Raw genomic sequence first — 13,647 nt, 5'->3', positions numbered from 1 at the left:
ATTGCGGTGCATAAATTTTTAATTCATCTCTCTTATCGCGATTACAAATATTCAATATTTTGCGAAAGATAGAATCACTAGTGATATTTAATACAAATTGCATAAAGATAAATGCATAAATTTAAGTATACCTGGCTGTATTTGCACAAAGACGCTGCAATAGTACGTCAGGTCAAAAAGATCGATGCATTATGCAACAAGTAGTCAGTTGCCAGTGACGTTATGATTAGGGCGATAATCGCGAGAAAATTTCGCAAATTTTCAGATATTCATTTCACAAATATTGCCGACAGAATATAGACATTCGCGCGCAACTATAATGAAATACATCTCTTCCGGCTCTGTCCTTGTTTCTATCAAGGGCGAACGTTTACGATAAATTTATCTTTCAATTTATTTTCTAAACTGTTTACGAGATAATTCCATTGTCATTGTGAAAGATAAAAGACAAACCGTTAAGCGTTTGCTATACGGAAAAGTATCGTAAAGTACTTTATCGTATAATCGTTTATTTAAATGATGATATTTTAATGATAAAATTATAAAGAATAGAATTGTTCTTTACTTTTATTAAAATATATATTCTTTTATTATTATTAAAATTATTATTAAAATATAATAAAATATATAACATAATTTATTAAGAGAGAGAAAAAAATGATTTCTCTCTTTCTCTCTCTCTCTTTCTTTCATCTCTTTGTTAAACTATATTAATTTTTATCTTTCCATTATGTGCACTGTATTGTATTTTATGCCTAATTTAATTAATGATAAGAATTCTTAAAATTCAAATTTTTACATTGATTTAAAAAAAAATGTAAACTAAATCTATTTTTATATTCAATCTCAATACGTCATATATAATATAGAACACGATATAAGATATAATAGTTTATGGGTACTTTGTCTAAGCATAAAGTTAGTTGACACGTATTAATGTGTCACGTACGAGTAGATATACGTATTCTATTTCCGAGTAAATTTCTCTCTCATAGTAAAACTCTAGAAAAAGGATAAACGCATTCTGTGAATTATTACGGAGAATTATTTTTCCGTGCATTGTACTAAATGTGCATAATATGAGAAATCTATTCATGACATCACATATCAAGTACGCGTAAGCTGTTTTAAAGGACGACAAGAATGTCAAGGATAACGGCCTAATAAATATTCACAAAGGCAGTTATTCGTTGGTATGCATGTTTCTGTTTTCAGTATAAAAAGTGAAAGAATAATATTATTTCAACAAAACGTATTTTTACTATATCTCGAAAATAAACAGCTGTCATTTTGCATAAATATATGTTCGCGGATTATAAATAAAATCTAAATAAATGAAAACACGTATTTTAAAAATTCTACATATAGAAGGAGCTGACAAAAAATAATTTTAAAAAATTAATTAAAAATTTTTTTCAATGCTTATTTAAAGAAAAAAAATCGCTTTATTCATGTCGCAGCTAATAAGGTCACATAACTGCTTCGAATCCGCCACTGACATTTACATATAGCGAGCAAACTCAACGGACCGTCTCACACAAGATCCTTACATGGACACCCTTCGCCCTATATGTCATGCACTTGACATCTCTGAACGGCGCGTTCTAACCTCAAATGCCATCGCACACATATGTACATACATTCGCGCGTAACGATGAGGGAAGGACAGAGACGGAGCAAAGGAAGGCTCCAGAGAGAAAGAGAGAGAGAGCGCAAACAAAAACACTCACCCGTGCGTAGTCGCGTGTCCGCATTGACTATGCCGTCGCACACAACATGCCGCCAGCTCGTAATCAGCATTTCACAGCGTCGGGAGATAAATCCGTGCGTACTCCAAGGAAACGTCACGCACGCACGCACGCACACGAGCGCGCTCGCACGCGCGCGCGTGCGACCAGTCGTCTCGCGCTCGCGGCCCGCAAGTTCGGCCGCACATGGGGGGCCAGCGCCAGGAACGCGACGTCGCCTCGAGCCCGCGCGCCGAGACCCACGACGAGACGAAGGACGTCGAAGGATCTCCGCGCGTCTTTCGCCGATTCGAAATCACGCGCGCGCGAAATTCGCGACGCGACAAACTGTTGCGGAACCTATCGCGAGTTCTCTTCCCTCAGTTCGAGCTCGTTGCTTGTCACACGCGAGTTATGTCCCGACTAAACTTAGAGACCGACACCGTGGATAGACAGCTTCGCCTCGGCGGCGATACTATACGCGGGACATTTATTATTAACTCTCTTCGGGGCCATAGGCGGGAAATACGCGGCCGCGCTTTCACTCGCATCCCGCCGACCCGAAACTAGAATTCATCAGATGGCAGCACGTGTCAATTGCGATGGAGAGCTTGCGTTCGAAAATCAGGCGTCAAAATGAGGTAGCGATGATCGACCAATCAGGATCGAAGATTTCTTCGTCCTGATTGGTCGATCGAACTCCTCTATCCTGATGAGTAGATTTTCGAACACAACCAAGGAGGACGAAAATGGAGACTCGAATGTACAATTATCAAATATTTTAGAATGCAATTCTCGATAAAACCTATTTGATTATAACAGGAAAATCTAAATAAAATTGATCTTTTTTCGTCTTTATGATTTTCTGTTTTCGTGTGATTTTGTGTTCATAATATTTAAAATTTCAGATGCAAAAAATGAATGTTGGAATAACATATATATATATATATTGATATATATATATTGATAGATTAATTATACTCATTATATTTTTTTTTAACAAAAAATATTTCACATATTTTCATTAACAAAAACATTTTTAATAAAACAGCAGTGGCTTTGTATAAATTTTCCACCAACCTCTATGCTAACATGCTCAAAATTCGCAACAATTCGAGAGTATTTCAATACAAGAAATTACAATACAGAAATTTATGAATCTGTGTTTTCCGACATAGATTGCCAGAATATCAGTGATAAGTTAAAAAATCACTTTCGTACCACGTACCTTTCATTATTATATGACAGCTTGTTAATTTGAAACTGACAATCGGTTGAAACGAGAGACAAATAAATCCGTACGCTATATATATGATATATGTGTATGCAAACAGAAGTTAGCAGTATTTAAAAATGGCCGCGATATCGCGTGTGGGATGTTAGAAACCAGCTTCGTTGCTGTCAAAGTGAAGTAGACAATTGACATATATCATCGCGGCGAAACACGTCAATGGCCTGTCTTATTTATAGTACTCTCTCGATCGAATCTGCCAAGAATTTTGACGTAAGATCAACCGGATGCGATTTCGCCTCGAGATATTACGAGCATCACGAGTAGTAGTCACACGTTTTCGTCGTCGTGCTGATTTATTCCTTTTGTCGGGAACGTAAGATTGTTTTTGCGTCATTCGCACCTTCTTTCTCGCATATTCAGTCCAGGTAAATAGATTTAAAAGCGCAGATCTAGAAGATATTCAATTCAGAAACCGCGATTGGCGCGGTTATCTTGATTGACAGCTAACCTGTCAAAGTCGAGAATCCGAGAGTCGCGGAATTTGAATAGCGCGTAGCTTTTGTAAGGGAAAGGGAAGAGAACGGCGATGTCTCCCGGGATTAACGGCGGCGGTACCCGCAATACGGGCACCCTGCCGAAAAGCAATCGAAGGAACGATAGAAACCGAGAGCAGTCCGCCGTTAATCAGCAGCTCGCAAACCGCTCGCAGGCCGCTTATCACGGCCATCCGCAGCATTTTAACAATTTGGTAAATTCATCAAGAAAGAAATTTATTTTCTTGTTACTCTCTTTCTTTCTCTTTCTTTTTTTTTTCTTATTTTATTAAGTGCATCGGATGATGCAACACTGAAAAAAATATAGGCAGCGCACTTCATTATATACATTGTTATTAAATTCTCTTTATTATTTTAAGAACTATTATAAATTATAATTAACTTTTTCTTGTATCTATTTGTATAAAATATTTTAAATTTATTATGGAATAATATTACATTATATGATAAGTAGAGAGTTGCTCTGTAGAATCATATAAGTAAATAATAGTAAAGAATTAATTATAGTATGCATGTACAAATGTTAAAAGAGAAATCATTTGAGGAGTTAAAAAAATATATATTTAGCAACGGGAAGATGTATGGAACTTACAGGGGTATACTATTAAGCTGCTTCTAGCAGTATCGAATTCAATCTATTAATAGCCTATAGAGTAGTGGGGCGTTTCTTGCTCTAAGAATACTCACAAAAAGTGAATCCACATTGGTAACCAGTAGAGCTGCAGGCATTGTTCTATATCATTCTACTTACTTTAATTTCACCTTTGCACTTTTATTAACATTTTATCTATGTAACACAAATTTTTTGTTAGTTTCACCTGAGCTGGCAAACAGTGAGTGAGCGTGAACGTGAACCAAGAGTATCAAGAGCTGCGAAGAATAGCAACACGAGATCAACTTCCTCTCTATTGCCTTCTTCATATTTTCCAACATATCAAGACTTATCTGAATTTGGTGAATATATATTTAAGTTTATCCACATTAATTTTTTTGATCTATAAACATTATTTGTAATTCCACTCATTATCACAGCATCGCATAGCTCAGGGAGTCAGTGCAATTATAGTACAGAAGAATACCCTCCTCCTTGGCTAAAAATGGTACCACCTATTGATCCTAGAACTCAATCACCACCACGATTACCACAAGAAACTAAGCCTTCCAATGTGAATAAGATGGTACTGTGTTACATTAATTTAAAATTTTCATAATTTTCTTTTTTGCAAATGATATAATTTTAATCTTGTTATTATATTTCTTAAAGCCTGACAGAAACGACGTAGAGAGTCGTTTAAATCAGCTCAGGGACTATATTAAAATCACTGGAACAATGATGGAATCACTTAGTCAATCATCTGATCTTGTAAGTATTGCATAGGCAATAAGAATGTATGTACATGATATTTTTAATATTTTATATTAGGTAGGATTTTGCTTAAATTGCTTTTCAATACTGTAACTATTATTATTTTATAGCGTGCACAGGTCCAGAAAGAAAAATTAAGTAGGATGGTGGAGGATCTTCAAGATAGCGAGACAAAGCTATCCAAATTATTGGAACAATATCATAATCATGGAGTTTCTGATGAGGTTCTTAACATTTAATAACTTTATTATTGAAATATTTGCGATAAATTTTTATTTTTTTCTAAACTGAATATTTTTTTGCAGAATGGTGAAAACGGACGAGAGGACGTAGATGAAGGCGGTGATGCTAATAGAGAGATGCGATTACGGAGGAATTTAGAAGACTATCAGAACAAACTTACACAATTGCAAGAGCATCAAGCTAACTTGATGGGTATGCAAATCCGCGTCAGAGAAAGATTGAACGAGGCACGTCAAGCGCAACAATTACTTCTGCAAGAAGATCAAAATGCATCTAATTCGGCTACATGGGAAGACAATCGCGCGTCTTCATCGGATCCGGGGAAAGTCGAACAACTCGAATCGCAAACGGCAGTGCTAAAAGGGAAGTTAGCGCAACTTCAAACAAAAAAGAAACATATGGATCATCTTGTGGCGGAATTACAAGCCCTAGAGGCAGCTGACAGAGGCAATTGTGTTAGTTTTATTTTGTATTTTTAATGTGATAAAAGTGACAATTACATACTTATAATATACATTTCAAAATTTTACTCCATAATTTTTATAGTATGTAAATATTTTTTTTATTCATTATAATATTGAAATGAAAGCTGACTATTACTGTGTTTATTTTAGAAAAACTTATATATTTATGTCTAATTCATATTTAAACAAATGGTTTAACAGAATTTTATATTTACTATAATTTTGAACATTCACCAAATATTTGAAAATACTAGAAAATTTGATTAAACTACATTATTTTCTTGATCTTATTAGCTTGCTACATAAAATTTTATATTTGTGAGATGTATATTTATTTCTGTATTTTACAAATAAGTTTCTCTTTAATTATTATTTATTATTATTGTATATTTGTATTGTTCAGCTTCTTGAAGGCTCAAGAAATACAACTAGAGATAAAGCCGCGGAATTAGAGGCTATGAAAGCGCAGCTCGCGCATATAAAAGCTCTAATGGAAGACGGCACAAGAATTCGCGACTCTATGGATTCTACTTCCGAACTTGAACAAGACATTGATATGAACTGTGAAGGTGCAGCAGATATTGGGATTACCGAGGATGTGGCGAACACTTCATTTGAATGTCGAAGCGATAGTGATGACGCCGGAAAAATTCGAAACTTTATGCCTACACTTGAAGATATACAGGTAATAAATAGCGATCATTTTTTTTTAATATAATGTGTAAATTGTAATATATTTCTTTTCTCTAGAACGTAACACGAGAGCTTAAAGAACAATCAGCTTTGCTTCAAGCCACGCGAGCTGAATTACATCGTTTAAAGCAACCATTATTAACATTACCAGCTACCCAGGTAACTTCTGCTTCCTCCTTTTCATCTTCAAGCCCGCCTCCAACGCTTATACCTTTAAATGCAAGCGAAAAGAAGCAGAGTAATAATGTTAGTACAGAAACTCAACCCATGCAAGCAAAAAAACGTCAACTGGAAGATTTGATAAGAAAGGTCTGAATTCCATATTATTAATACATTATTAATACATTATTTTTTTTGTTTTGTTACATAGTCGCAATTATACAACTTCTTTTTTTAAAAATAGGAACAAATGCAGCCGTCCAATGCAAATCGGGATGTTCAAGTGCCAGATCACAATAGTCAAAGAAGCTCAGCTTCACAAGCTAGTTATACCAGCACACCTGCAAATATCTGGCCACCTTCTACTGCTACAGGTAAATATTATTTTATTATATTTATTTAATTATTTTTATCAATTATTTTATTTTTTATTCTTATATGTTTTATTATATATTAATATTACATAATGTATTTTTATTATGCATGTATTCTAGGTGGAGGAGGTTCTAACGAGCAAAGTGTGGATGGTGTATCTACATCAGAAAATTTATTGGATATTGGTCCACAAATTACTGCTATTGAGAATGGTGCATTCAACAATAATTGGTGGGCTTGTCCTGTACCAGCTGCGTCTAACTTAAATCAAGGACAAGGTAAAGTATCAAATTAAAGATATAATAATATTCGAAACTTTTTTTTAATTAAAGAAGGAAATATTAAGATATATTTCTTTTGTTGCAGCTTCAGCCGAATATTACCGACAATTATTATTGGGTTCGCAAGCTCAACAACTGCAAATGATGGGTACAACAGTACAACAGTGCTGTCAACTTCTGTGGGCGCAGCAACGCGAGTTACAATCGATGCGTGCCGCTATTTCTCAACTGCAATTACAAGTGAGATCGCAAAATGAGGTACCGCAGCGCGCCAACAATACCGAAAGTCAGGAAGAATATTCTAATCTGAGCCGTAGTGTTCACAATCTCGGCGATACATTGGACGCGACTTTGCCTCCTAGTTCGTCTTTACCAAATCTTGTGTCGCTACCTAATTCTTCGACAGCATTATCGCAAACTCCGATAGTTACTTCTAACTCACAGCAACAACAGCAACAACAGTTGAACAATCAAGTACCTCCTGGTAATAGAGCAAACAACTACTGGGACAATTTTCGAAGGTAAAAAAATGATTTACAAATCAATACACAAGTATATGCCGTCTTTTCTGATATGTTATAAAAGTGTAGACTTGTGAAAATTATATTTTATTGTGTATTACTCTTATTTTCATAGCTAAATTTTTATTTACTCCATTAAAGGAAAAGGTTTTTTCTTTACTTATTACATTTAATTTTAAACATGATTGTTATAATAAAGAAAAATGACAATTAACTACATTTTAATGATAAAAAGCAACATTCAACAACAAAAATTATTTATGGAAACAATTTAATATCAGAAATTTATATTTTTACTCCATATTTTTCGTTATTTTTCGTTATTATAATATTTCCTGATTTGATCAGATTAGATTACGCGTTTTTGTTTTCTATTTTCCTGTAAGTCTAATGTATTACATTACATCTACATAATAATAAACATTACAATCTCCGCCTTTGTCATTTTCTGTCTTATACTTTTCAATTATCATTATCCTTGTTTAAGACTGAGATATTTAAGCACGTTTAGCCTATATCATAATTCAGTTAAATAATCCTGTGTGGTTAATACAAACAAAAAACTAAATAAGGAAAACATTTGTTGGTAGGTAATATATAGGTACGTAAACAAATTTTTCATGAAATTGGAGATAGAACATATCAATCTATCAATCTAAATTGTTTGATGACTAATATTAATGTGCATGCAGACAATAATTATTCTAACATTGAGATATTTTTGTGATTTGTGATTTCAAACATATTTATTTCTGTAATTCTAACGTACGGTTTTTTTAAACAAAATCCTGCATTATTCTGTAAATTATATGCTGTAATAAAATTGTTTTATGTGTTAAAATAAACATTTTAAATATAAATTTTGATATTTGAATTTTTACACAAGATTATAAATATAAATTGTTTCTCTTTAATTATCTTTTTTTTATTTTCAGTTATTCCCGGCAAAATCTACTCTCAGGAAATGTAAAAACAATGACTGATTCTCCAGTAGTTATAGCAAACTCGGCATGTTCTGCAAACACGACTAATGCAAGTGGAAGTAGTGTCAACAGTTCACTGATGTATGTACGACATGTAAAGATAATTAAATATTAGGATATGTTATTTTTTATATAATATTTTTTATTTAATTTTCAAGAAAAGACAAACGAAATAGAGAACAAGGAGCTGAAAATTTACCTTTAATCGGCGCAGAAACACAATATTCATTAAACCTCCAATTATCGTCGAATTTACAACAACAAGACAGAGAAAATGCTACTAGTCGTAGTAATATCATAGCAAATGAGATGTCTCAACAAGTTGTTAATCTTTGGGAGGAAGCTCATAGTTCTTTCCGATTAACATCTACAACAAATGACGATAACATCTTTAATAATCTCAGGTTTGAATCTCTTCTTTTAAATATTTATTATAACTTAAAATAATGTGTGTGTGTGTGTGTGTGTGTGATAATATATTTATTAATTAAAAAATATAATAAATATATTATTTTTTTTGTTATATGAAAGAATATATATTAAATTTAAGCAATTTATTACAAATAGTTCAGAGATGAAAGAGGCAATCAGTTCGCTCATCGCAGTGAATAAAAGACGACCAGATTTTCTAGTAATTATTTTGAGAGAAATTAAGACTATTAGTGAAGACCACAGACTGCGATCTCAATTGCTAAAATCACTACGTGCTCTACAAGATACACAAACATTAAATAATCCATTGGTTAGTATATAATTAACATTTATAATATATGTGCAATAAAATTGAGTTTTGTAACTACTAATTGAAATGTTATATAGAACGAGGCAGCTGACTTAACGCCAAGTGAAAGTTGTCAATCTAGCGACGAAGATTCGGATGGCGGTGCTATTTTGGGCTTCGGTTTGGAAAATCAATCGTCTGTGACTGAATTAGTTACATCTCATGTAGACACTACTTCTCCAGCTTCATCTCAAGTACCATTACTAGACCATTTGGAAGTATCGGTAAACAATAATATAAAAAAGTACAAACTTCTGTTACATAATACATAAATAATTCCCTCCTAAATTATAATCCAACTTTGTTAGGGAACATTCTCACTCGACTGTGCAAGTGCTCTCCCTTCCACTTCTAATGCTAAGCCTGGTTATAATGAAGATTTAGCAGAAGCTGATCAATCAAGACCTGAATCTTCAGGAAATCAAAAGGTATTATATTTTTTTTCTTAAATTTTTTAAAATGGATAAATCAATATTAAACATGCTTCAGCCTGCTGTTAGCGACGAAAATAATGAAAAAGAGCAAGAAGAAGCAGCAGCTTATCCAATTGGTGCAGAAGCAATTACCCCTGATTTTGAATGTCACGCTGCTAAAACTGAAGATGAAAGAGCAGATGATACTGAACTTGATACATTTATTACTAGATTACATCATTAATTTTGATATATTTTTAAAATAATTATTTAAAATTATTTTTTTCAATACAGTAGTATAAAAAACAGAAATGTATCTTGATCACTTATAAGATGTTGGTTTACTATTTCCAACTACTTAAAAAAAAACTCAACTAATAAATAAGAAAATTGATAAGATAGTACATAATAATCATTAAAAATTAAAAACTTTATATACTGCATATAAATTAAAAAACGCACAATTATTAATAGCTAATGAACTTCTATTTGAGGCAAATAACTTGAAATAGAAACATAAATTCAAATTGTTTGACAAATAATGCAGAACATTTTGTCATTATACATATATAAACTAAAACAAATATAATTTATATTGTAATTTATGTGTTATTATATTTTAACAAGTTCAATTTTGTAAATTATAGCAAAATATCTAATGTGTATATACAATAATACTGTGCAATAATATTGCGCTTATATCTATTTGAATCAAAGAAGACTGGAAGATAAAGGAAACTAGTGATTTCAATTATGAATTTACAGATAAAACTAAAAATTTTGTTTTGAAAGAATTTTAATCTTTTCTTTGATTTTATTGTATATGTATGTATGTGTATCTGCGCGCGTATGTTTATGTAAGAATGAATTCAAGAAACATATTACATATGTAAGAAATATATAAAAAAATTTTAATAGTATTATAATATATGTTATAAAATATTAAATTAAATTTTTAAAATAAGATATATATTGAAGAACGTTTTTAATAATTGACATTAACACAAAATTGTTATATATTATGCAATCTCCTTGTCTAATGTGCTAATTAATTTTTAAAATATATAATATTAAATACTATAAATGCAAACTAAAGTAGTACAATCGAGATGTATAATTACAACGAAATTATCAATATTTACATAATTGATAATTCTTGAGCACTAGCTAATTTACGTTTTCGACGATATATAAGTTCAATTTTATTATTGATTAAAGATTTTCACCATTGACAATAATTGTGTAAATAAAAATAAAAATAATATCTGTTTTTCATATTTATATTGAATCGATAGTTGATCGATATATCGCAATGAATTGCGTAATTTTCTTAGACAGTCTAGTCAACTTTTAGGCTTGATTCATCTCGATTTTTTCATTTTTTGTATTTTATATTTTTTATCGCTACGTGTTTTAGATATTTTATCTTCCTTTTTATAGAAATACGAAAACAGGCACGTGATAATCCTCGCCAGCAGGTAGTAAATAGTTGCCGAATTACCGTCAGCTGTGAATAAATTATTGAATGAGATGAATCAATTAGCGCGTGTGTTTTTGCCATAAAGACGCGGCATTATTCTCTCTCCTCTTTAATGTATATGTACGACTCCATTTTGAATCACATTCTTGTGCGAGTATATTAGATATTTCTCTGAACTCGAATTGTCAAAAGTGATCCAGGAAATGTTTTCGAGATATGTCAAGAGGCTCTACCGCTTTAATACAGACATCGTTAAGTGCGGTGTACATAAATGCTCGACAATTTCAGACATAACGTCGCAAGAGGCGGTTGGAAATCATACAAAAGTACAGGTACAGGTTAGACGCGCTTCTAATACGCGACCTTTCTTGCATTCTAAAACGGAAGTCCAAAAGACGTCTAAAGAATAATAGAGATTTACAGATTTTTATATCCTTCGTGCATCTTCGGCGTCGTTTGAACATCCGTGACAATTCAAGCCTTGTGTATTCTTATAGATATTTGCCAAGTGAAAATATCTGACTCTTGTGTATTTATTTACAGAGACTTTACAGAGATATTAAGAGTGACAGTTTGACAGTAACAGTTGCTTTCATTTTGTTGCTTTCCTTTTTTTATATCTTATTTTATATTATATATTTTATATATATATATATATATATATATATTATATATTTATATATTTTATTATATATTGTATATATTATATATTCATATTATATATTTTATATTGTATTTTATATTATATTTTATATTATACAATAATTTAATCTATGATAGGGTCTACCTAGATTATATAGACTACTTGTATTTATATAAATATTGATCTTCATACTTAGGGATGGGTACGCGCACTCCGAAAGATGAAGGATAACATCTTTGTTGACATTTCCGATGGATCGAGCAGCGAAATGTTACAGGTCGTTATACCAAAGATCCTTAAACACAATGACGTGCGTTATGGATGTAGCATTAGCGCGGAAGGAGAATTAGCCCTGGCTCCCAGCGGTAAAACCGAATTACGTGCGACTGACGTTCACGTAATCGGTACGTGTAATGTCGCAGAGGACGAATATCCATTCGCACCGAGAAAGAAATACGATCAGGATTACGTTAGGCAGTTCTTACACTTGAGACCAAGAACGCGTAGCTTCTCCAGTTTGTTGAGGCTGCGTGATCTTGCCACTACGGTAATTAGCGATCATTTGAGAGATAGGGGGTTTATAAGTGTACACACGCCAATTCTGACATCTAATGATTGTGAGGGTGCTGGCGAAGTGTTTACTGTTAGACCGCATTCAAAGGAGATTCTGAAAAGTATGAGAAGGGAGGATCAATCGGAGGATGAGATTTATTTCAATACAACTGCTTTTCTCACTGTTTCCGGACAGTTGCATTTAGAAGCTGTAGCAAGGTGATTAAATTCAATATGAATGTTATATGGCTGCATAGTTATGTTGTAAATTAGGAAATAATAATGTATTGTTAGAACTTTTTCAGAGCTCTCACAAGAGTGTACACTTTTGGACCCACATTTAGAGCAGAAAACTCTAAATCGAGATTACATTTGTCAGAATTTTATATGTTAGAAGGAGAGATAGCTTTTATTTCACGTATTGAGGATTTGATAGAGGAAATTGAGCTTTTAGTAAAAGAAGTTACTAAGCAAATGATTGAAAAAGGAGTCTCAGATTTGTATTCAGTAGGTGCCCCTGAATTACAATGGTTGAATAAAACATTTGGATGTTTAACATATGAAGAGGCATTTAATGTTTTAAATAGTCACACGAATCAATTGGAACAACCTGTTAAATATGGCGAGGCATTCTCAAAAGAACACGAATTATTTCTAGTAGAATATAATGATGGAGTACCAATATTTATTATAAATTGGCCAAAAGCTATTAAACCATTTTATATGAAAGAATGTCCAGATGATTCATCTAAGGTAAGCTAATAAGAACAAATAATTTGTAACTTTCACAAGAAATGTTTTCTCTTTGAAATAAATATTCATTTTACATGCATTTTCTCATAAAAGGTAGCAGCATTGGATCTGTTGGTACCGAATGTGGGTGAAATGATAGGAGGCAGTATACGTGAGGATGATTATGAAAAATTAAAGTTAAAACTACCTTCTCCAAGAAATCTTGCGTGGTATTTAGAATTACGCAAATATGGGAATGTACCAACAGGTGGCTTTGGAATGGGATTTGAAAGATTCTTGCAATGTGTTCTGGGAATTAGCAATATCAAGGACACTGTGCCTTTTCCCAGATGGCCACACAATTGCAATTTATGAATAAAGATTTCAGGGTTGTTGTGTTTTATTTAATTTATCCCTAAAGAGAAAGAGAGAAAAGAAAGGTAGAG

At 32.6% G+C, this 13,647-nt stretch overlaps 3 protein-coding genes across 7 annotated transcripts in view; 2 read left to right on the top strand and 1 right to left on the bottom strand.

The window, feature by feature from the left end:
• The window catches only part of LOC114932798 (ATPase phospholipid transporting 8A1), a 28,089-nt gene extending 25,820 nt beyond the window's left edge, over positions 1-2,269 (bottom strand). For 4 of the 5 annotated variants that reach the window (XM_029305193.2, XM_085482912.1, XM_029305194.2 and 1 more), the window contains exon 1: positions 1,731-2,269. In XM_029305193.2, coding sequence (XP_029161026.2) covers positions 1,731-1,754 — 24 coding nt within the window. In that variant the 5' untranslated portion in view covers positions 1,755-2,269. The remainder of the gene's footprint in view (positions 1-1,730) is intronic. The other variant, XM_029305191.2, reaches the window with a different exon arrangement.
• A 786-nt stretch (positions 2,270-3,055) lies between these two features.
• cmb (combover) lies at positions 3,056-10,758 on the top strand. Its single transcript, XM_029305094.2, has 17 exons — positions 3,056-3,709; positions 4,328-4,469; positions 4,548-4,693; positions 4,780-4,878; positions 4,992-5,105; positions 5,187-5,579; positions 5,992-6,273; positions 6,339-6,590; positions 6,685-6,814; positions 6,935-7,093; positions 7,182-7,617; positions 8,553-8,681; positions 8,759-9,004; positions 9,168-9,342; positions 9,420-9,605; positions 9,690-9,809; positions 9,871-10,758. The coding sequence occupies exons 1-17, from the start codon at positions 3,548-3,550 to the stop codon at positions 10,036-10,038; spliced, it is 3,339 nt and encodes a 1,112-aa protein (XP_029160927.2). The 5' UTR covers positions 3,056-3,547; the 3' UTR covers positions 10,039-10,758.
• A 394-nt stretch (positions 10,759-11,152) lies between these two features.
• AsnRS-m (asparagine--tRNA ligase, mitochondrial) lies at positions 11,153-13,593 on the top strand. The gene is made up of 4 exons (XM_029305053.2): positions 11,153-11,606; positions 12,114-12,688; positions 12,775-13,222; positions 13,316-13,593. Exons 1-4 carry the CDS (start codon positions 11,478-11,480, stop codon positions 13,574-13,576), a joined length of 1,413 nt encoding a protein of 470 aa, XP_029160886.2. The 5' UTR covers positions 11,153-11,477; the 3' UTR covers positions 13,577-13,593.
• Positions 13,594-13,647: the final 54 nt, after the last annotated feature.

The sequence above is a fragment of the Nylanderia fulva genome, unplaced genomic scaffold (assembly GCF_048542155.1).
Source record: "Nylanderia fulva isolate GAGA-0341 unplaced genomic scaffold, ASM4854215v1 Scaffold22, whole genome shotgun sequence".
Classification (NCBI taxonomy): Eukaryota; Metazoa; Arthropoda; class Insecta; order Hymenoptera; family Formicidae; genus Nylanderia; species Nylanderia fulva.
This window is presented reverse-complemented; position numbering and strand designations above follow the sequence as displayed.

Bases quoted from the DNA above. Each gene is read 5' to 3' on its own strand.
- cmb (XM_029305094.2), top strand. From the start codon at position 3,548: ATGTCTCCCGGGATTAACGGCGGCGGTACCCGCAATACGGGCACCCTG. The intron at 7,618-8,552 runs GTAAAAAAATGA...TTTTATTTTCAG, and splicing joins TACTGGGACAATTTTCGAAG to TTATTCCCGGCAAAATCTAC. The intron at 8,682-8,758 runs GTATGTACGACA...TTAATTTTCAAG, and splicing joins AGTGTCAACAGTTCACTGAT to AAAAGACAAACGAAATAGAG.
- AsnRS-m (XM_029305053.2), top strand. From the start codon at position 11,478: ATGTTTTCGAGATATGTCAAGAGGCTCTACCGCTTTAATACAGACATC. The intron at 11,607-12,113 runs GTACAGGTTAGA...CTTCATACTTAG, and splicing joins GAAATCATACAAAAGTACAG to GGATGGGTACGCGCACTCCG. The intron at 13,223-13,315 runs GTAAGCTAATAA...TTCTCATAAAAG, and splicing joins GTCCAGATGATTCATCTAAG to GTAGCAGCATTGGATCTGTT.